Below are 23,641 nucleotides of genomic sequence, written 5' to 3' on the forward strand. Positions count from 1 at the left end.
ATTGCAAAACATAGAGTTTATACTATAAAAAAACATTTGCTGTGTGCCGCTAAAGTGTTCAGGTTTGACTTGAAGAAAAGGTGGCAACCCTAAAGCCGGGGGGACCCAATATACACGGCCAGCGGCCACGATGTCCGCCACCCCCCTGCGATCGTGGGCAAGAGAGCCAGAACGGGGATCTGTGAATGTAAACAGACAGATCCCCATTCTGACAGGGGAGGAGAGACAGATCTGCTGTTCCTAATGATTAGGAACAGCGATATGTCTCCTCCTCCAGCCAGTCCTATCCCCCCACAGTTAGAAACACACATGAGGCAACACATTTAACCCCTTGATCACCCCCTAGTGTTAACCCCTTCCCTGCCAGTGATATTTACACAGTAATCAGTGCATTTTTATGTCCGCGGTCTCGCTAAAAATCGCAGATTGTCGCCATTACTAGTAAAAAAAAAAAAATCTATTCCCTATTTTGTTGATGCTAAAACTTACACAAAAAACAATCTATATACGCTTATTGCATTTTTTTTTTTTTTTTTTTTACCAAAAATATGTAAAAGAATACATAGCCTAAACTGATGAAGAAATGTATTTTTTTACTTTTTTTTTGGATATTTATTACAGCAAAAAGTAAAAAAATAAGCTTTTTAAAAAAAAAAATTTGCTTTTTTTTGTTTATAGAGCAAAAAATAAAAATCACAGAGGTGATCAAATACCACCAAAAGAAAGCTCTATTGGTGGGAAAAAAAGGATGCCAATTTTGTTTGGGTACAACGTCACACGACTGCATAATTAGCATTTAAATCAACACAGTGCCGCATCACAAAAAATGGCCAGGTCATTAAGGGGGAAAATCTTCTGGTCTGTAAGTGGTTAAACAGTTAAGAATTCAGTTAAAAAAATAAAGGTATTATATGCAAATAGCACAAGTACTTAAATTTGTCTTGGCATTAACGTTCAATAATTCCCTGCACAGTAGAAATCCAGCTGCAGATGGAGGGGTAACACTATGGGCTAGTCAAACTCTGCTGCATACATGTACTGAAAAGGGAACATGCTGGCTGGAGGAGAGAGTAGTGTGAAAACAAGGACAACCTCATCAGTCTGCTGCTGCTCCTTCAATGTCCGATCAGCAGACTGGGATGTGCTTTGCAGCAGATTATGTGTTGTATAATGTAGGCCTTAACATTTTTAATTACCACTAATTGCGATATTCAGATACATACCTGTACTGATGATGTCATCTGGAAGCATGTCACCACAAAACCTGTAAAAACAAGAATAGTTTACTTTCATCTATAATATTTACAATTAAATACATAAATGGAAGAAAAAAAAAGCTGGTTTAATATATCTGTAGTTATTATAGTATTATTAATAATTAATATTATGTAATATTTTCTACTATTTATAGAATGGAATCTAAAAGCATCCCTGAATCTCTGACCTGGAGCCAGTCAGAGTACAATGAATAAATAAAACTGTAGCCATCGAAAATTGTAGGCATTGTGAATGGCAAGCAATTTAAATTTTTATTTTCCTAACTTTCATTAAAGGATAGGTTCACCTTTTGGTACACGTTACACAATATAATTAGGGTGTAACATGTAACATGCTTTCATTATATTAATGTGAACATTGCATTTTACAACTCCCAAAATGACCTGACTAATGTGTATAATTATAGCACAGATTTCACCTGATGACTAGACCTGATCAATGATCAGGTCAAATCTGTGCTATAATTATACACATTAGTGATCATAATAAAATTCTGCTACATTCTATATACTCATAGAATACTGATGCCCACACTGCTGGTCATGATCATTATATATTAGGGAAAAAGTGTGTTACCGGCAAGGTTGCAATAAAAGCGTAGCTGTGCCGATCCTAAACGTGCTCATATCTTTACCACAAAACCGTGAACAAATTATAACTGTGATTCATAAAGAAATAAATGTAATAATCAAAACTATATATATATATATACACACCGTATTTATCGGCGTATATACCACGTGCCGGCGTATAACACGCACCCCAAGTTTAGGAGGGAATTTTAAGGAAAAAATGCAGCCTTATTAGTGTCCATCTGCAGCCTTGTCCCTCATTGCAGAATGATCAGTGTCCATCTGCAGCCTTGCACATTCTCCCTCATTGCAGCCTGTTCATTTTTAAAATGACCGCGCCAGATGTCCTGTGTATCTCGGCTCCTCTTGGTTCCATTCAGCTCCTCTCGCAGTCCCGCCCCTTGGCCCAGCTCCTATGATTGACATAACATAGGTCCAATGGTGGGACTGGGCGTGACTGTGAGCGGAGCTGAGAGGAGCCGAGCCTAGCCGAGTACACAGTACACTCGGCTATGTGTATTTCAGCGGCGCTCGCTCCTCTCACCCTCACAGTGAGCGGGGATATATATATATATATATATATATATATATATATATATATATATATAGTGGAAAATATTAATATAGAGTGGAAAATGTTGAGAAATAAACCATGTATTTAACAATAGTCCCAATAATCCTCTTCACAAGCTGATTGTTCGCATCCCACGTGTAGAAATTCACATCTGTGATTTAAGAAACTTTTCACCAATTCATGAAACACCACCACCTTCTGAAATGTACACTCACTAGAAACCAGTAAAAAAATACATCAGGAGCTTCCTGATGATGCATGGTTGTATGCAAAACACGTAGATTTTAATATCGACGTAACAAAAACAAAACGCACAAATTTTCTGCTTTTCAAAAGAAAATTCTTTTTCGAAATTCAGCCATGTATGGCCAGCCTAAGGTAAGAGATACCGAAGTAAAAGGACTCCAAAGGGTTTACAAAGTTGTGTAACTAAGATAGTTACACTGCTGTGTAATTCCCCTTTGAGTCCCTTTACGTCGATATTTCCTACCTTAGTCTATTTTTTCCTAGGGTTTTTCTGCTCCTCAATATCTAGCTAAAGAGGGGCCAAGGGGCACAAAGCTGATCGAGAATAGTTGGATCTTCCCCAACCCTCAGGAGCCATTTAAAAACCACTGCATCCTGAACAAAGCTAAAATAGCAAATTCAGCTTTTGCTCATTACTATTCATTTGGGCCTAGGGCAGCAAGATAGTGGAACATAGACAGGTGGTCACAGTGCAATTGTATTGATTTACTAAGGCCCCTTTCACACAAATGTTTTCTGATAAAGAAGAATGGAGGCTCAGATCAGGTCCCCCTGAAAAACGGGCCGGCGAACCTGATCAGAACCTCCATTCTTCTCTATGGTACAGTATGTGTAAACAGACATGTATCCAATCCACCAAAAAGAGACAAATGGGGATCTGTTCTGTCCAGTGGATCGGATGGCAGTCAGGTATAAACAGACACGCGGCCCATTTACATCTGGCTGCCAATAGAAGACACTGGCCTGCTTATGCAGAGCTGACACGGACCTGTCATCGGCCTGCTCAGGGGGATCAGTGGAGAGATTCCTTGCTGAGCAAGTGGATCACAGCCGCAGTCCGCCCCATGTAAAAAGGACCTTAGAAGGCTTTCACACTGAGCCACCCCAGGCATTGGCGGTAAAGCAACAGTATTTCTAGCGCTACTTTACCGTATTTTTAGCGGCGCTATTCCGCTACTAGCGGGGCTCTGGCAGCACTGCCCCATTGATTTCAATGGGGAGCAGCGGTGGAGGATCGGTGAGTTCACCACTCCTTCACCACTCCAAAGAAGCTGCTGGCAGGACTTTTTGTGACGCCCTGCCAGTGCACCGCTCCAGTGTGAAAGCCCAATGGAGTGAATAGAGCCGCTTCTTAGATCCCTTTCACATTGAGGCGCTTTTCAGTTGCTTTCACGCTAAAAAAAGCACCTGAAAAGCTTGCGAAAACCTATTTTCATTAAAATCAATGAATGCATTCACAATGGGGCAGTGCGCTGGCAGGGTGGTGCAAAAACACCCCTCTTAATTGAAATTAATGGAAAGCTCTTCAAAAGCGCTTGAAAACTTCTTCAAAAGCGCTCAGTGTTTTACTGGCAGTTTACAAGCAAAGGGGCCTTAGGACTGATTCACACCTATGCATTTTTAGTGCTTTTTGCATTTTGCAGATTTTCACTACAGAACGTGTTCCATAGGAAACCATGTTAAATGGACTGTAGTGCAAATTTGCAAAAAGCACTAAAAATGCATAGGTGTGAATCAGGCCTTAAAATGGAGAGTACAATATCTAGTGCAGCTGTACATGTTAGTCAACCTGCTTCTAACATTTCAGCTTGTTCAATTAAGCTTTGACAAAACAAAAAAAAACCTGGAAGCGGATTGGTTTCTTGCAAAGCTGTACCAGATTTTGCACTCTCCAGTTTTAGTAAATCAATCCCCCAGAACACTACAGAACACAGCGAAATGTGGTCCTATGGAAGTGAATAAAATATGATTTGAGATGAAGTTAACCACTTTAAGACCGGTCCTCCTTTTTAGATGTGGTGTTTACAAGTTAAAAAATTTTTTTTTTGCTAGAAAATTACTTAGAACCCCCAAATATTACACATTTTTTTTCGAACACCCTAGAGAATAAAATGGCAGTCATTACAATAATTTTTGTCACACCGTATTTGCGCAGCGTTCTTACAAGCGCACTTTTTAAAAAAAAAAATACACGTTTTTGAATTAAAAAATAAGACAACAGTAAAGTTAGCCCATTTTTTTTTAATATTGTGAGATATAATGTTACGCCGAGTAAATTGATACCCAATATGTCATGCTTCAAAGTTGCGCCTGCTCGTGGAATGGTGCCAAACTTTTACCCTTTAAAATCTCCATAGGCAACATTTAAAAAATTCTACAAAAAAATTCTACAGGTTGCATGTTTTGCATTACAGAGGAGGTCTAGGGCTAGAATTATTTCTCTCGCTCTACTGATTGTGTGGTTTGAACACCGTTCTCATATGCGGGCACTACTCACGTATGCACTCGCTTCTGCAAGCGAGCTTGACGGGGCGCATTTAAAAACATTTTTCTCTTATTTATTTTACCTTTTATTTTTACACTGTTTAAAAAATAAATAAAAAATTGCGTCACTTTTATTCTTATTACAAGGAATGTAAACATCCCCTGTAATAGAAAAAAAGCATAACAGGACCTCTTAAATATGAGATCTGGGGTCAAAAAGACCTCATATCTCATATTTACACTAAAATGCAATAAAAAAAATGCAGTGTCATGGAGACGGATGGGGGCCATTTTCCCCTCACTCGTCTCCATGCACAGCACTGAGAAGGATCCAATCGCCTCCGCCGCTGCCAACAGTAAAAGTGATCTCATGGCGAATCCGACGCAGAGACCACTTTTTATCTTGTACCAGACCGCCGGCTGAACACGGGGATACCGGGGTTATGGCAGCTAGCTGCTGCCATAACAACGATATCCATCCCCAAATTAGGGATGTACATCTGCGGTCCGGAAGTGGTTAAACTGTTCAGATTGGTGACTTTCTGAATGATTGTCTCCATGTAATACAGTCTTATTACGTTCTATATAGACATAGAACATAACAATACCAAAATCGTCTGACCACTGGGTATCCTTGTGGGAAAAGCTGACCATACACAATTTTAATTTTGTTTGAATGTTGGTATGGAAACTCAGAAAAATCCTTCGTCAGAACGTCCTTTTTTGCCCTCGTTAAGTCAACAAATTTTATATGAAATGTTCCAGACCTGCTTCCTGCTACTTGGAATTTAAATCCCAGATGTGTTAACCGCTTGCCGACCAGCGCACAACGATGTACAATGGCACGGCTGCGCAAATAGGCATACCTGTACGACACAGCATTGTGGGTGCATGCGACCGCCGCGTACTCAGTGACCGTGCCCTCAGGCCCCTGCGGACTCGATGCCCGCCGGTGTCCCGCAATTGTGTCACGGAAAGGCAGAATTGGGAGATGCCTATATAAACAAGGCATTTCCCTGTTCTGCCTATCAACATTACAGAGATCTACTGCTCCCTGTCATCGGGAGCAGTCATCTCTGTCATGTTATAATAAGCCCACCGCCTACAGTTAGAATCACTCCCTAGGACACACTTAACCCCTTGATCGCCCCCTAGTGTTTAACTCCTTCCCTGCCAGTGTCATTTACACAGTAATTAGTGCATTTTTATAGCACTGATCACTGTATAAATGACATTGGTCCCAAAATAGTGTCAAAAGTGTCCGATGTGTCCACCATAATGTCGCCGTCAAGATAAAAACCAGAGATCACCGCCATTACTAATAAAAAAATAATAATAAAAATGCCATAAATCTATCCCCTATTTTGTAGACGCTATAACTTTTGCTCAAATCAATCAATATACCAATACATATACGCTTATTGTGTTTTTTTTTTAACCAAAAATATGTAGAAGAATATGTATCGGCCTAAACTGAGAAAGAAACATATTTTTTTTAATATATTTTTGGGGGATATTTATTATAGGAAAAAGTAAAAAATATTGATTTTTTTTTCAAAATTGTTGATCTTTTTTTGTTTATAGCGCAAAAAATAAAAACCGTAGGGGTGATCAAATACCACCAAAATAAAGCTCTATTTGTGGGGAAAAAAAGGGCGTCAATTCTGTTTGGGTAAAATGTCGCCTGGCCCCGCAATTGTCAGTTAAAGCGACGCAGTGCTGTATCGCAAAAAGTGCTCTGGTCAGGAAGGGGGGTAAATGAAGTAGTTAAAACGGTTTCATTATAATATGTATGATTTCTCCTGAACAAAAAACACATTCCCAGATATTCCCAGATAGAATTTTATTTCCATTTCACCCGACTAACCATTAAAAATTCGAACAAACTTTCTGAAAATAAAAACTTTCTAATGACATTCTGCTGGTGTATGGCCACCTTAAGTACCTGTTATATTCAAAACTGACATAGAACAAAACTGACCCAACATAGATTAGTTATAACTCACCGTCCCGCTAAACCGTGAACATCGTCATAGCTGTCGTAAACCTCTAAGTAGTCAGATAGACAGTCCATGTCCTCCTCAATGTCCATTTCTAAAAACTGTAGAAAAATCCTCTGGCCAACCTGAAGACGGATATGCCAGTAGCAGATCTGTTCATTCTCATATTCATTCGGATATCCTGGAGACTTAAATATCCTTTCTGGCTCAGTAAATATTCCTCCGCACTCCTTCGCTGAAATGTAGGAAATCCATGATCAGATGGAACCCGTCTTCACAAGAAACCTGTGCTACCATTTCCAATCTGATTCTTACATTGCTAGCTGTGTTATGTCATGCTCATGGGCGTAGCATAAGGGGTTGCAGGGGTCATAATCGCAACCCCACCCCTAGCCCCAGGGGGCCCCTGCAGCCTCCCTGTCATATTATCATATCCTCCACAAAGTCCAGCTCCGATCTGCCCTAGGGCCCCACAGCCACGCTCAAGTGCTGAGCTTGCACTTTGCCTTCCACAGTTCACACCCTTCTGTTCTCATTGGCTGGGGAGAAGCTGTGAGCCATTTCCTGAATGGAGAGGAGCATGGTATGAGAACAGCGCAGGATGGGGAAGTGTCTGTGCTGTGTGCTGGCAACATGGAATGGTAACCAAGCTCAGCGAGTTAAGAGGAGGAGAGTGTCGTCCTGTAGCCACGATGGGACCCTCTGTCACTGGTGAGGTAAGACACCGCTCAGTGTCTTATAGTCACTAGCTGGGATTGTCTGTACCTTCCCCCCCACCCGGGGATCCCTGCTCACCCCACTTCCCTGACAACTGGGGAAAAGACATGCACCTCCGGGAGGTGACCTTCCCCCAACACCTACCAACACTGACAGAGAAACCTTCAGAAATTGCTAAAACAAATCCCTTAACACCTCCTGAGGGGCTGCAGGCTCCAGATTTCATGCCACATGGCTTTGCCCCTCAGATCTAAGCCCCCCCAAAGCCCCCTGATCACCCCCTCCGTCCTGGATGCTATGCCGGCTGCTGAGCTTCTTTCCCATTACAGCACTCTATGCTGCTCCTCCTCCGCAGGGCTGAAATCACGTTCCTTTACAACACAGACAGTCAGCCACGATCTGCACAGGGTGTATTTCCCTACTGCAACTACACTGCTGTTCTGACCAGAGAATTTCACAGGTCAGAATGGCAACAAAAAAGCCAGATATACCTTTTCGAGGCTGATAGACTGTGTATAAAGGAATGTGATTTCAGCCCTGTGTAGTGTGTGTGTGGGTAGGAGGGAGGGGGCTGTATACAGTGCTGGGATGGGAAAGGAGCTCTGCAAAGTGACCTGCCAGGGGTCCCTGTCCTCTGATTCTCCAGGGGTGATCCCTGTCCTCTAATGTAAGGAGGAACTCTGGGAACTCAAAACTTTTAAGCCACTTTGAGTATCTGCACACACGGTGGAGGTGGTGGGTGGTAGTTGGGGGGGGGGGGGGGGCAGGTCAACTTTTGCTTCAGGCCCACAAGCTTCAAGCTAAGCCTCTGGTCATGCTGATCCTCTGGCTTCACTGAGTCACTTAACCAAGACAAGGTCAGAACTCATGACCTATAATATAGGTTTATTCCAGGTCCATAAGTAAAACTGGTGTCGGGAAAACAGGTTAACAGCCAGAGATTTCAGAATGGAGATGGCAACAGTAGCACAGGTACAATATGTCTCTCACACAGATTCCCTTCAAAATACATTATAAAAGAATAACAGTAAGGAATTGAGTTATATAAGATGTGTATTCATTTTAAAAGAATATCATTTCATTTCTCTCCAACAATATACACAGAGAATTTTACATTAACAATGAAATGAAAGGTAAGTATAAATCTGGTAGAGGAAGTTGGGTTTTGGGGGGTGAGTGCATATTATGTACAACTGTGCCATTACACTTTATTATTACAATCAGCATTGGTCAAGAAAAAGTATAGCACATTTTTGGGAGTCTATTTTGGATTTTTATTGTGGTGGTTCCTTTAGAAGTAGTTCTTTGGGGCTTTGCATTTTTGCATACTTGGTCAGAAATACTGGTGGAAATGCATTTAAAGCGTTCCTCTCTTCTTTCTCCTCCTTTCCTCTTCTCTGCCATCTTTGGAATATTTTATTTTGTTTTCTTCTTTTTTTTTGGGGGGGGGGGGGGGGAGGAGGGGCGCAGAGCAGTTACCTAGTTTTGTGTGGTACCCGCCCCACTTTCACTTGGATTGCTTTTTCATCTTGGGTATTAAAGGACCTTGTACAAAAGGACTATTCTAAGTGGTACAATAGGACCTCATAACCATAGATATACTATAATAAGGCTTACCTGTAGATACTGTAAATATATCCTAAACTTGCACCATTTAGGAGATATCTACTATATACGCTGCCACCGATGCATACCTCCCAACTTTTTGAGATGGTAATGAGGGACACCTATCAGCAATAGTATGCAGGCATAGGGTACGCCCATTGCCACACCTCCTTAAAGGGGAATTGTACAAAAAACAAAATTTGGTTAAACTCACAAGTGCTTTTTTTTTACCACTACTGTTCCTTTATATTGGCTTTTGGAATTTACAAATGCAGCAATTTAGAAATCAGATGAAAGATTTAATGCCGGAAAACCCTTTTTGATAGATAAATAGTGCATTTAATATACAACTATATAGATCAGACCAAAATGAGGGACAAATGAGGAGGAAAGAGGGACAGAGGGACATTGCTCCAGATCAGGGACAGTCCCTCCAAATCAGGGACTGTCCCTCGTGCCGTTTCTTCAGGGCCCGTGTCGTTACCGGCGGCTCCCACACGCATGCGCGGGAGTGACGTCATCACGGCTCCAGGCCAATCATAGCACCGGAGCCCGTGAACCTGGAAGAAACTCCGGAAAAGATGTCGGCCCTGTCAGCTGTGTGCCATCACCAATTCAGGGCGTCGTTATAAGGTAAGTATTTCATAATGAGCCAGTATGCGATGCATACTAGCTCATTATGCCTTTCTCTTGCAGGTTTGTTTTTTTGGGGATTTTTTTTTCTATCAACCCCTTTAACCGCTTGCCAACCAGCTACCGTCATTATACAGTGGCAGGCCGGCACAAACCCACGAGCCGTCGTAGCTATACAATGGCTCCTGGGATCGGAATAGCAGGTGCGCGCACACGCACCCGCTGCACTGCGGGGTTGCCGATGCTCGTGGCCGACAGTCGCAATGACCACTTGCCACGAGCGATCGCGGGTACGAGAGGCAGAACAGGGAAGTGTGTGTGTAAACACACAAATCCCTGTTCTGTGAGGATCGACAGATTGTGAGTTCCTAATAGCTGGGAATCACGATCTGTCATTTCCTCTAGGTCAGTCCCCTCCCCCTACAGTTAGAAACACTCACAGGGAACACAGTTAACCCCTTGATCGCCCCCTGGTGTTAACCTCTTCCCTGCCAGTGAAATTTTTACAGTAATCAGTGCATTTTTATAGCACTGATCGCTCTATAAATGCCAATGGTCCCAAAAATGTGTCAAATGTGTCCGCCATAATGTTGCAGTCCCGATAAAAATCGCAGATCGCTGCCATTACTAGTAAAAAAATAAAATAATAATAAAAATGCTATAAATATATCCCCTATTTTTTAGACGCTATAACTTTTGCACAAACCAATCAATATACGCTTATTGCGGTTTAAATATTTATTCCCAAAATATTTAAAAGAATACATATCAGCCTAAACTTAGAAAAAAATAGCTTTTAAAAAAAAAAAAATGGGGATATTATAGCAAAGAGTACAAAATATTGTGTTTTTTTCAAAATTGTTGCTCTTTTTTTGTTTATAGCACAAAAAATAAAAATCGCAGAGGTGATCAAATACCATCAAAAGAAAGCTCTATTTGTGGGGGGGGGGGGGGGGGGGCATCAATTTTGTTTGGGTGCAGTGTTGCACGACCGCACAATTGTAAATTAAATCAACGCAGTGCCAAAATGCGAAAATTGGCCTGGTCATTGAGCAGCCAAATCTTCCGGGGCTGAAGTGGTTAAGTAATGGTTAGGCAGTAGTGGGGTGGGAGGGGGCTTCTATCCTAATAGCTATGAGGTAGATTAGAAGGAATGCAAATAATATGGAAAGGACACTAAAATGCACACTCAGCCAAGGTAAAGAGTAAATAATTTCATCCCTTTTTAGCTAATGGGCATCCTACGTGGAAGTATTTGAAATACAAACTGTACTGCCTATAATTATCAGTCATAATGTTCCTCCATGTTCTAACTTGCCTTACAAATACTGTATCAGTTGTTACACGACAGCCTTAAAAGATGGACTGTAAGATATATACTTCTTACCATGTGGATTGTAGCAGTAGGCATCCCATCTTTCACTTTTGTTTAACCGGAAGCCATAATCTATAATGCCTTTCTTTCCAAATCCACAGTTAAATGTAGGTTTTACTATTGGATAACCAACTCTTCCTTTGTGAAGCCACCCAGCCGCACATACATGGAACCCTGCAGACCGTGAAAAATGAGAAAGACCACAAAAAAGTTTTGAGTAAATAAGAACAACTTTCTATAAGTAAAGAAAGTAAATGGGTAAGATTGACATTTAAAGAGAACCTGTTGATAAAATTAACACCATTACTAGGGGACAATGATATCCCACTATTAAGTGAGATTAAAATAGAGCTTAAAAAAATAGCCATTAGACCTCTTTCATGTATCGGACGAATAAACATTGAAAAGATGGTAATACTACCAAAAATCTTGCACAAATTTCAGATGTTGCCAGTAGCAATACCCCATAGACACACTTTAGAACAATAAAGTCAATGATCTTTGGGCACTTTCAAACTGGGGCGGGCGGGCGTTGGCACTAAATCGCCACTACTTTTAGTGGCACTTTACCGACTTTTTTGCGGTGCTTTTCGGCCGCTTGCGGGGCGCTTTTAACCTTTTAACCGCTTTTAAGCTGCAGCGGCGCTGCCCATTGACTTCAATGGGCAGGGGTGCTTTAGGAGTATATACTGCTCCTAAAGCACCTCCAAGATGCGGCTTGCAGGACTTTTTTTAGCTTCCTGCCAGCGCACCGCTCCAGTGTGAAAGCACTCAGGCTTTCACACTGGAGTGGCAGGAGAAGCACTTTGCAGGCACTATTTTTAGCGCTATAGCGCCTGTAAAGCGCCTCTGTGTGAAAGTAGCCTTAAAGCGAACCTTCAGTAATTTTTTTAACTTTTCATCTATTAAATCTTCTGCCCTTGTTGGTTTAATTTGGATAGTAAAACATTTTTTTTTTCTGCCAGTAAATACCTTATACAGCCCACTTCTTGTTTCTTTTCTGGTAAAAAAACCTAGGCTTATGACATCATGCACAGCTCTCTCTCTCTTGTAAGAGTTTGCCAGGAATGGAAGGGGAGTGAGTCATAAGAGGGCCAATGAGAGCTGTAGGGCTGCAGAGCTGGAAGTGTGCCTCTGTGTGTCTGTGTAAATCCAGGAAGTGAACAGGCAGCAGCTTCAGCTGCCCACAGTGAAAAAAAGGATGCAGCCAGACAGTGGAGGGAGATTTCTGAAGCATATTTAGCAAGTACAGAATCACAGTATATATAAAATAATATGCAAAGTGGTTGGAGGGAAGCTTCAGAATGGCAAAAGATGTTTATATTACAAATTATGTGAGCACACTGCAGTTCCTTTTTAAGGTTCATATGGCAAAACAAGAAACAGAGAATACAGTACTTAGTATTAAGCAAAGATAAAATACACTGGGGAGGGGGGGGGGGGGGATTTAGCTGCACCAGACATTAAAAGATGCTATGATGCAGTAATATAGTAGAATGGACTAAGATAAACAGTGACAAAAGGTGTGTGAAGATTGAGAACACATTAAGAAAGTAAGGCACAATTGAATAATAATATTTGGATTCCACCTATGCGGTATAGAACATTGGATGTAGATACGCATGAACTGAATACAAATGTATTTAAGATATAGGATAAAACACAAAATGAGAATACAACTCACCACTAATTTCACAAACTTTTTTTTCCCCCAGCAACACTACCACAACCAATTAGAACTTCTGAAGAACCCACTTGAACACCTTTGTAATTCACAGGAGATATTTTTTATTTTATATATATATATATATATATATATAAATAAGAAGGTATGTGGCGCTAACTAGAATAGAATAAACAAAATACAAGTGAATAGTATTTACAACACACTGTCAGCAAATGACTGGGATGTGTTGCAACAACAAGTGTGAAACCAATAAGTGTGTCAAATCTTCAATGTAGCATAAGTGATACCAATATAAAGTGCAATAAAGTTCATAAAGTGCACATGTATAACACAGATGGGATATAACTATAATAACATCCAATTATCTCATAAAGTGCATATAACGTTCATAAAGTGCAAATGTATAACACAGGTGTGATATAACTCCAATAACGTCCAATTCTCTCATATAGTGCATATAACATATAACATAACATAATAAGGTGCAATCAAACTTCAATAAGAAGGGAGCAAATCTCCATATAACAGTTCATACATATTCAAAGTGCATGTGCAATACAATCGGTTGGTGTCCAATTCATCCAATAGCTATCACAATCCGAAGTGCGCCACTCATTTCCCCCAGCCTCTCACCTCAAATGAAGACCTCTATGGGTCAAATCGAGCTTTGATATGAAGTAGGGTGAATCCTTTGATGAAGTCACGTGTGCAGTGACACAACGCGTCAGAAAGGACCTAGGTGTCAGGTGTCGTCACTTCCGGTCGTGGCCGAGGAGAGAGGGGTGTGTGTGTGGGGGGGGAATGATAACATGTTTTAAAATGTGTGACTTGTCCTTCTTTTTAAGTATTTTTGTATTGAGAAAATAAATAACATGTAAATATAAAAAAAATATAAAAAAGAAATAAATAAAAAAATAACGAGACCCTGTCACCAAGTAGAAAGTTTATGTTCAAAGTATCATCAAATTTGTTTAAATATTCACAGACACCATTTTTCAATAAACTTTACTTCTTTGTTAATCCTGTAGCTCTTCTATTTCCTATCCGTAGCCCCCCTACCTCACTGCCATCTTCTGTAATGGCTCCCCGCCACAGTCTCTGGAGGCCTCAGTTGATAAGTCTGAGACACCCTACGGGAACACACATGGGATCCTCTAACTGCATCAGAAGAGTAAAGGGTCACCATCTACTTTTGAACATGGGGATCTTTTTGGGCAAAAGCCATGTTCCCATTAAGGTACTTCATTATTATGACATATTAACAATGAAATCACTAGTAAGGCTTTATTTCTAATGGTTGCAATGTTATCTAAGAACCCACAGAACCGGGGAATTAGTAGATATTCTGAACCTGGCTGATTCTGGTGGAGAATCATGGTAGTAGCCGCAGCAACTACAGTGCTTACTGGTGTCCTCCAGACCAGGTGTGGTGCAGCTGCTCTACTGCATAGTGACTACAGGGGGTGACCGGGCACAAGAATGCCTTGCATTTTTTTATAATGAATGTCAGTAGGTGTCACAGGGACAGGAAGTCACATGAATGTCAATGATGTCACATGGACAGGAAATTAGGAGAAAGGGTATGTGTTACCACTAGCACCAGTTTACTAGTCTATTGAGAAAAATAAAATCATCAGCACTATTTTATACATGAGGCCCACTTTGCCTTTATGCTTTGTTTAGGGGGATTGGGAAGAAGATATAATGACCTTCATTTTCCTTAGCATGCAATTAGCTGTGATGTTGCGTAATATTTCTAGGATCAAACAACATGCCCGGTGCTAGTATTCGCTTCATTTAGCTTGCTGACTTTTGTGTAAATAAAACAAAAATCAGAAGATCTCTTACTCTGAAATAGCATGAAATTAATAGCAGGAAGTCGCCTGGTATAAATAAGCCGTTTCTTCTGTTACAGTACAAAGTTACAAGGCAGTAGCTTAAAGAGGAGCTCCAGATCCCCCACAAAAAAATTTAAAGTCAGCAGCTACAAATACTGTCGTTGCTGACTTTTAATATTAGGACACTTACCTGTCCAGGGATCCCGCAATGTCGGCACCCCAGCCAATTTTTCAGTGGGGTCTCGGGTGCGTCTGCCACCATTCCTTGTAAGGGAAACCGGCAGTGAAGCCTTGCGGCTTCACAGCTGGTTCTCTACTGCGCATGTGCGAAGTGTGCTGCGCTTTGTGAATGGCCCGGCAGCGGGGGGAAGGAGGAGGGGGGGTCTTTTTTGGGGGACTTGGTCGCGATGGGTACCTGCCAAAAACAGGTACCCACTCCCCCCTCTCCCCTGAAAGGTACCAAATGTGGCAGTGGAGGGGAGGAGTAAGCAAACAAGCGGAGCTTCCCCTTTTGGGTGACCAGAGCACTTTTTGTGATACGGCACTGCGTCGCTTTAACTGACAGTTGCGCAGTTGTGCATTGTTGTACCCAAACAAAATTGATGTGCTTTTTTCCCCACAAATAGAACTTTTTTTTAATGGTATTTGATCACCTCTACGGTTTTTATATTTTGCGCTATAAACAAAAAAGTGTGACAATTTTGAAAAAAAAAGCAATATTTTTTTACTTTTTGCTATAATAAATATCCCCCAAAAATATATAAAAAAAACAAATTTCTTTCTCGGTTTAGGCCGATATGTATTCTTCTACATATTTTTGGTAAAAAAATCACAATAAGCGTATATTGATTGGTTTGCGCAAAAATTATAGCATCTACAAAATAGGGGATAGATTTATGGCATTTTTATTATAAGTTTTTTGTGTCTACAAAATAGGGGATAGATTTATGGCATTTTTATTATTATATTTTTTTAAATTAGTAATGGCGGCGATCTGCGATTTTCATTGTGACTGCGACATTATGGCAGACACATTGGACACTTTTGACACTATTTTGGGACCATTTTTATTTATACAGCAATCAGAAATATAAAAATGCATTGATTACTGTGTAAATGACACAGGCAGGGAAGGAGATAAACACTAGGGCACGATCAAAATTAAGTGTGTCCTAGGGAGTGATTCTAACTGTGGGGCGGTAGGGCTACCATTGACATGACAGTGATCACCGCTCCCAATGACAGAGAGCAGTGATCTCTGTCATGTCACTAGGCAGAAAGGGGAAATGCCTTGTTTACATCTCCCCATTCTGGCGCTCAGTGACATGATCACGGGGCCCCGGTGGACATCGAATCCACGGGACCCGCGGCCACGGTCACGGAGTACGCGGCGGGCACACACGTGCCCACAATGCCGCAATTTAAAGGGGATGTACCTCTATGCCCATTTTCCCATCTGTGCCATTGTGCCGACGTACATCGTCGTGCTCTGGTCGGCATGTGGTTAAAGAGAACTCATTGCTTAGTAGATGATATAGTGATGGGGAATTATGAATGTAGCTTTTTTTTATCATTAGGGTTTTATGGATTAGGATATTTAGAAACAATTTCTAATTACTTGGATATGGCAGCATGAATTTAAAGATTACCATAGTGAAACATATTATATTCCAGTAACTGTATTGTTGAGTAAGTACAAGTAACGATAATATTCTGCATGAGTCCTTTTTTGTCCAGAGAAAAACTGGCAGTTACACAGTTTGGGACAAACCATACAACACTGCTGGGGATGGGGTTGCTTAAAATGGACAGCTTTTATTTAAATGATTTAAACCCTAATTGCAAAAAAAAAAAAAAAAGTTTTGCTGCTATTACTTAAAAAGTGGTGTTAAACCATAAAACAAAAATATAATAGACTACAGCTTACCAATAATTAGATGTGGTGGCTGCATTTGTTTTCTTTTTTTTTAAGGCTTTTTCCCTTTTATTTCACCTGGTGATATGGCCAGTAACACATCTCCTGTCTAAGCCCTTCCGACGGAGAATGTCCGATTGGACCGTGTTGTCGGATAATCCGACCATGTGTGGGCTACATCGCACTGTTTCCGTCGCAATATCCGACCAACAAAGTTTTAGGGCTTGGCTACAAAATTTTCCCACAACATGATCTGATCGGACTTTGTCTGATCATTTGTAGAGAATTCCGATCAGACAAAGTTCCACGCATGCTCAGGTCAAATTCCTAGACCAAATTCCTAGGGCAGCACAGTGGTGTAGCGGTTAGCACTTTCACCTAGCAGCAATAGGATTGCTGGTTCAAATCCTGTCTATGACACTATCTGCCTGGAGTTTGCATGTTCTCCCCTTTCCTGCGTGGGTTTCCTCCCACACTTCAAAGACATGCTGGTAGGTTAATTAGACCCTGTCCAAAAAAAAATAAAAAATTGCCCATAATATGTGTATGTCAATGTTGTAAGTGTGTCAGGACCCTACAGGTTAAAGGACGCATAAAAAAGCTGCAGATGGACACCAGTGGCAAGAAAGCACCCTGAGGCAATTCAGTTTGCATAGATAGCGCTATACAAGTCATTCATTCATTCAAAGCTATTGGCTACTAGCCTGAACATACTCCCATTGTAACGGCATCACGTTGCAAACAATTGGCTTTTCCGTCAACTTTGTCCGACCGTGTGTATGCAACACCAGTTTCGGACAAAATCTGATGGATTTTGATGTCTGACCGTGTGTACAAGGGCTTAGGATGTCTGTATTCTGGATAAAGTAGTAAAAAAGACAAATTTGGACAGCAGCATTGTTAGGTTGGAGGGAGAGTAATGTAATGCCGTGTACACACAACCGGACTTTCCGGCAGAAAAGGTCAGACAGAATCATTCCGTTGGATTATCGATTGTGTGTGGGCTTCAAATCTGTCCGACGGAATCAATTTCTTTCTGGAAAACCGTTCGTCTGTATGCTGGTCTGATGGACCAAATACGACGCAAGGGCAGCTATTGGCTAATGAACTTCCTTTTGTAGTCCCGTCATACATCATCACGTTCAAAACAAACAGACTTTGGTCCATTCGTGTGTGGGCAAGTCTGTTCGGTCGGAAGTCCGTCGGAACTATGTCGGGAAGACTGTCAGACCTTTTCTGCCAGAAAGTCGGGTTGTGTGTACGTGGCATTAGATGGACTTGCAGGTTTAGATGGACTTGATTGACATATTACACCTGAACTCCAATTAACTCTAAAATCAGTTACAGCAACTGTTTTTTCATAAAGAGTTTACATAGATAAATAAAATCTGATCATTGTAAGCACCCCTGTCAGTGCTAAATGGTTTGTCTCCTCCCTATAACTGACAGTTTTGCTGGGCAGCTTGTTCTTTTAAAGCAAGGGTGTCCAAACTTTTTTCAAAGAGGATCAGATTTGATGACGTGAACATGCGTAAGGGCCGATCATTTTGCCTGAAATTCTTTGAACCATTAAAGTTAAACGCAAATTAACTAATACACTGCCCAACGAGAATTATCTTCTCAGGAAAAAGAAAATACATTTTTTAATAAAGAACTGTGAAGCAAAATTTGTCAGTGCCCATCAATGCAGCCTAATCAGTGCCCATCTGCAGCCTCACCATTGACATGAATTCAGCCTCACAAGTGCCATGAATGTAGCCTCTAAATGCAGCCTCACCATTGCCATAAATGCAGCCTCTAAATGCAGCCTCACCATTGCCCTGAATGCAGCCTCACAAGTGCCATGAATGCAGCCTTACCATTGCCATGAATGCAGCCTCACAAGTGCCATGAATGCAGCCTTACAATTTCCATGAATGCAGCTTCACCATTGCCATGAATGCAGCCTCACCATTGCATCAGTCCAGAATGATCCATGCCCATCTGCAGTCTCAGGGAAGACAGGGAGGGACAGGGTGAGTACCAACAGATTACATACAGGAGAATCTCCTAATCACTCAGCGGCCCCTTGAACACAAAGTCCCACTTCTTATGATAGAACAGTTGTCCAATGCCAGCCCAGGGGATGGTACTTCCTATTACAGAGGCAGCAGAGTAAACGGGACATTCTCCTGTATGTAATCTGACGGCACTCATCCGCCCCCCTCCCTGTCCCCTTGAGGAAGGATAAATACAGTATATATCTTTAGTGGCCCCCCAATGAATCCCTGAGCACCAAGCTCATTTGGGAGCCACAAAAGATATACAGTATATCCAAATTACCAGTGGGGTCGCATGAAACCAGACCACGGGCCTGACTTTGGACATGCCTGTTTTCAAGTGTTCCTAAACCCAGGATCCTACACTCACTATATCTGGTCTCCCACAGTACACAGAACATGGAAATGCAATTATTTTAGTAAACATAAACTGCTAAATACCTCTTCTCATCAGCAGTATATAGCAGTCTTGTGACTTCTATCAGTGTCTGATTAAAGCTTGTAGGAGGAATTTTCATTCTACACTGACTGTCCTGTGAGGCTGCATGACCCCTGACCCTGTCTGGACAGTGCTGATTGGCCCTGTGCTGATCATATGCACTCTCCCAAGAAAGAAAAACCTCTCAAGCAATACACACCAAACTGGGCATGTGCAGCCTGACTCTAAAGGCTCTGTACTATCAGCAGATGGATTGAGGACAGTGAAAAAATGGGAGGATAAGAGAAGACAGGATCAAATTGCTTTTTTACACAATGAGGAGGATTAACCCCTTAGGTTCCATAGTGCGTAGAACAAGCATGCCTTACTGCATATACAGACTGATTTTACTGTTCTGGGTTTAGTAACGTTTTAAAGGAAGGTGAAAAGTAAAAGACTTACTGATTGGATCACCGGGTGAAAATAAAGGAAAAAAAAGCCTACAAAAGAAAACAAATGCAGCCATCAAATCTAAGAATTGATAACCTGCAATTTAAAACATTTTCATTTTTGGGTTCGATAATGAATGTAATTTCCCTAAACAAAAGGAAGGCTGCTTACTTAAAGGACAACTTCACTTAAAGCAGAGTTTCACCCAAAAATTGATCTTCTACTTTAAGCACTCTTTGCCCCTTACATGCCACATTTGGCATGTCATTTTTTTTGGGGGGTGGGGGCTTCGTTAGGAGAGGGACTTCCTGTCCCACTTTCTCGTTCCACCCAGGGACCACCAAGGCGACTCCTCCTTTCGCCTTAAGCGGCCCCTCCCTCTAGGCGATCTCCTGGGACACGTGACAGGTCCCAGGAGATCGCCTGTCTCCCCCCGGGAGCGCAGCACGACTCGCGCATGTGCCGTGCATGCCCAACTGTGAAGCCGAAAGCTGTCACGGCCGGGTTCCCAGAGTAGCCATGGAGTCGCCGGCGGAGAGGAGGGGGAGAGGAGCAACGCTCTGTTCGGCCGCATCGCTGGACCGTGGAACAGGTAAGTGTCTGTTTATTAAAAGTCAGCAACTACAATTTTTGTTGCTGCTGACTTTTAATAAACAGAAAAAGCCTGGAACTCCGCTTTAAAGTGAAAGGACACAGATGGTAACCCTTCCATACCATATCTCTTACTACCCAACTTCTTTGTGCTAGTGGAGGCTTAACGGACACATACAAATTTATCTTTTTTTCTATTTCTTTTTGTAAACCGATGTTTTACATTGTATATTTTTTTAATGATATGTCCAAAATCTTTATTTTCTGTAACATTTTTATAAAGAGAGCACCCATGATTCTTGGAATTGGAAATCATAGTACTGCCTGAATGCTTGTTGGCAGCCTCTGTATAATTGGCCAAGAGCCATGTCAAATGAACTCTTGCCACTGTGATCATAGCTGTAATTGCTCCAGCTTTGCCCAAAGCACTATTGAACTCGATCACTACTGAGGTAGGAACTGAGCATATTGCTGGATTAGGCATTCAGGGAGTGACTCCGTAGGATAATGTAAGTTGTTTCTTAGTAATCTTGCCACTGACAAGATATCATCAATCAGTGGCATCCGGTGCTCCAAACATTTTTTTTGGGGGTGCACAATATTAAACAATCTCACACACAAGTTCTATAAATAGGCCGTGGGGGAAAAAAAACTGACAGGTTATGATGGAATGTTGGTGACGGAGGAGGCTGTGCACAAGGACAAAAATGTGAATCTGTGATACCTGTGTTGCTGAGTGTAAAGAAATATATTATTCTGGCGCTGCAGAATCAGTACATGCAAATGGTACATATTAGATGTGATCATTTAATATTTAATACTTGCTAAATTAAAATATTTAAAAATAGTAGCTAAACATAATACGCCAATCAAGGGGAATTTTTTTTTTTATGCATTTTCTTTCAGTAGAGTAGGTGACTAGGATCTCTGAGAGAGAGGGATCTGTCAATGTGAACAGACAGATCTCCGTTCTGTCAGGGAGAGGAGAGACATCGGCTGTTTCTAGAGATTAGAAACAGTGATGTCTCTCTACTCCCAGTCACTACACTACCCCCAGAGTTAGGCTACTTTCACACTGGGGCAGGCGGGCGCTGGCGGTAAAGCAGCACCATATTTAGCGCCACTTTACTGTCGTTTTAGTGGCGCTATTCACCCGCTATCGGGTTGGTTTTAACCCCCGCTAGCAGGCGAAAAAGGGATAAAACTGCCCGCAAAGAGCCGCTATAGCAGTGCTTTGTCAGCGGGTTTGCAGAGCTGCTCCATTGTTTTCAATGGGAAGGGGCGCTTTAGGAGCAGTGAATACACCGCTCCTATAGCGCTGCAAAGATGCGGCTTGCAGGAGCTTTTTTGACCTTCCTGCAAGCGCACCGCTCCAGTGTGAAAGCCCTCAGAGCTTTTGCATTGTCAGTGAATTGAGCGGCTCTTTCAGGGCGCTTTGCAGGCGCTATTTTTAGCACTATAGCACCTCAGTGTGAAAGTAGCCTAATGCCGCGTACACACGAGCGGACTGTATGGCGTACTTAGTCCGACGAAACACATTTCAGCGGACAATCCGCTCATGTGTGGGCTTCAGCAGACTTTTTCAGCGTGCAGTCCGGCGTACTAAGTATTTTGTTTTTTTTCGAAATTCTGTCCGTCGTACTTTGGTTTCAGCGGACAATACAGTCGTCAGTATGCTAGTTCAACGGACTAAGAATGGCGCATGCCCAGAAAGGATTTACCTGGCGGAAGGGTGCTTTGCTGTGTCTTGGACTTCCTATTTCTAGTCCCGTCGTACGTGCTGTACACGTCATCGCGCAAGCTTTCGACGGACTGTTTGTGCATCCGTGTGTGGTCAAGTCCGTTCAGTGGAAAGTACAACGGACTGTCCGTCGGATTGTATGACGAACTAAGTATGCCATACAGTCCGCTCGTGTGTACGCGGCATTAGAAACACAGAACAGTAATCAGTGGCTATTTTTAGCTCTGATCGCTGTATAAATGTCAGTGGTCCCAAAAAAGTGTCAAAAGTGTTCGATCTGACCGCCGCAATGATGGAGTCCCGCTAAATATGCAGATCACCCCCATTACTAGTAAACATAAAAAAATAATAAAAATGGCATAAATGTATCCCCTATTTTGTAGACGCTATAACTTTTGCGCAAACCAATCAATATACACTTATTCCCGTATTTTTTTACCAAAAATATGTAGAAGAATACGTATTGGCCTAAACTGATGGATACATTTTTTTTTTTCAATTTTTGCATATTTATTATAGCAAAAAGTTGAAAATATTGTTTTTTTTTTCAAAATTGTCACGCTTTTTCATTTATAGCGCACAAAATAAAAACCGCAGAGGTGATCAAATACCACCAAAAGAAAGCTCTATTTGTGGGGAATGCATGACCGTGCAAATGACCTTTAAAGCGACACAGTGCCGTATCGCAAAAAAATGGCCTGGTCATTAAGAGGGCAAATCCTTCCGGGGCTGAAGTGGTTAACAAACTGCTTTAACGAAGTCTCAGGCACTAATTAAATCTGAGAAAAAAAAAATGTTTGGAGCTGCACTTTAATATTAATAAGCAATCTAGAATTCTGGCCTTTTATGAAGCCAGTTCTTGTTGATATGAGGTCAGATTTACTAATATTTTGACATGAAGTAATATTCATTTCTTAATTCATGTTTTTCTCTCGTTTCACAATTTCTGAAAACAAAACTTGAGGAAAAGTTACACTTTGCAGGAAGATTTTGTTGGCCTGTCTGGTATTCAGAGGAAATGATCTCATATAAGTGAGTACATGGAGAATTGTAAGTACCATATTACTCCTGTACTTACACAATGCCATTATTTTACCCTTGCCAAAAGTCAACGAATTGCAGATGTTTGGGAAAGCACTTGGCCCAGAGCTTTTCAGGGATGATTTGTAAAATGTTTTTGTTTCATAGATAAATTAGAAAACGGATCTGTAATTATTGTTTTTTTTTAGTTTTTTTTTCAGTAAACCATTTGTGATACAATAAACAAGATTAATGATCTGACATAAAATAACTCTGCTAGTGCTATTTACATTTATGGCTGAAATCCAGGAAAACAGCTAAATACACAGATGAAATACATATGCATCAACTGTTTTATCTGCCAAAGGATTTGTATGTCTGTCCATCCAGTGCTGAGTTTTACACAGCTCTACCACATAGCACAGCCCTGTTTTGCAGGGAAGATGACCTAATTTTCTGCACTGTAATTAACCACTTGCTTACTAGGCACTTAAACCCCCCTCCTGTCCAGACCAATTTTCAGCTTTTAGCGCTGTTGCATTTTGAATGACAATTGTGCGGTCTTACAACAATGCACCCCAATGAAATTTTTATATTTTTTTCCCCCCAAATAGAGCTTTCTTTTGGTGGTATTTGATCACCTCTGCGGTTTTTATTTTTTGTTAAAATTTAAAAAG

At 41.4% G+C, this 23,641-nt stretch overlaps 1 protein-coding gene across 1 annotated transcript in view; it reads right to left on the bottom strand.

Annotated features, from left to right (window-relative positions):
- The window catches only part of TNFAIP6 (TNF alpha induced protein 6), a 65,154-nt gene that overhangs the window by 8,249 nt on the left and 33,264 nt on the right, over positions 1–23,641 (bottom strand). Inside the window, exons 3-5 of the mRNA XM_077447719.1 lie at positions 11,278–11,439; positions 6,942–7,170; positions 1,224–1,264 (exon numbers count right to left, since the gene is read on the bottom strand). Of these exons, the coding sequence (XP_077303845.1) occupies positions 1,224–1,264; positions 6,942–7,170; positions 11,278–11,439 (432 nt within the window). The remainder of the gene's footprint in view (positions 1–1,223; positions 1,265–6,941; positions 7,171–11,277; positions 11,440–23,641) is intronic.

The sequence above is a fragment of the Lithobates pipiens genome, unplaced genomic scaffold (genome assembly GCF_037356315.1).
Source record: "Lithobates pipiens isolate NorthernLeopardFrog02 unplaced genomic scaffold, aLitPip1_a1.2 Scaffold_22, whole genome shotgun sequence".
NCBI classification, from domain to species: Eukaryota; Metazoa; Chordata; class Amphibia; order Anura; family Ranidae; genus Lithobates; species Lithobates pipiens.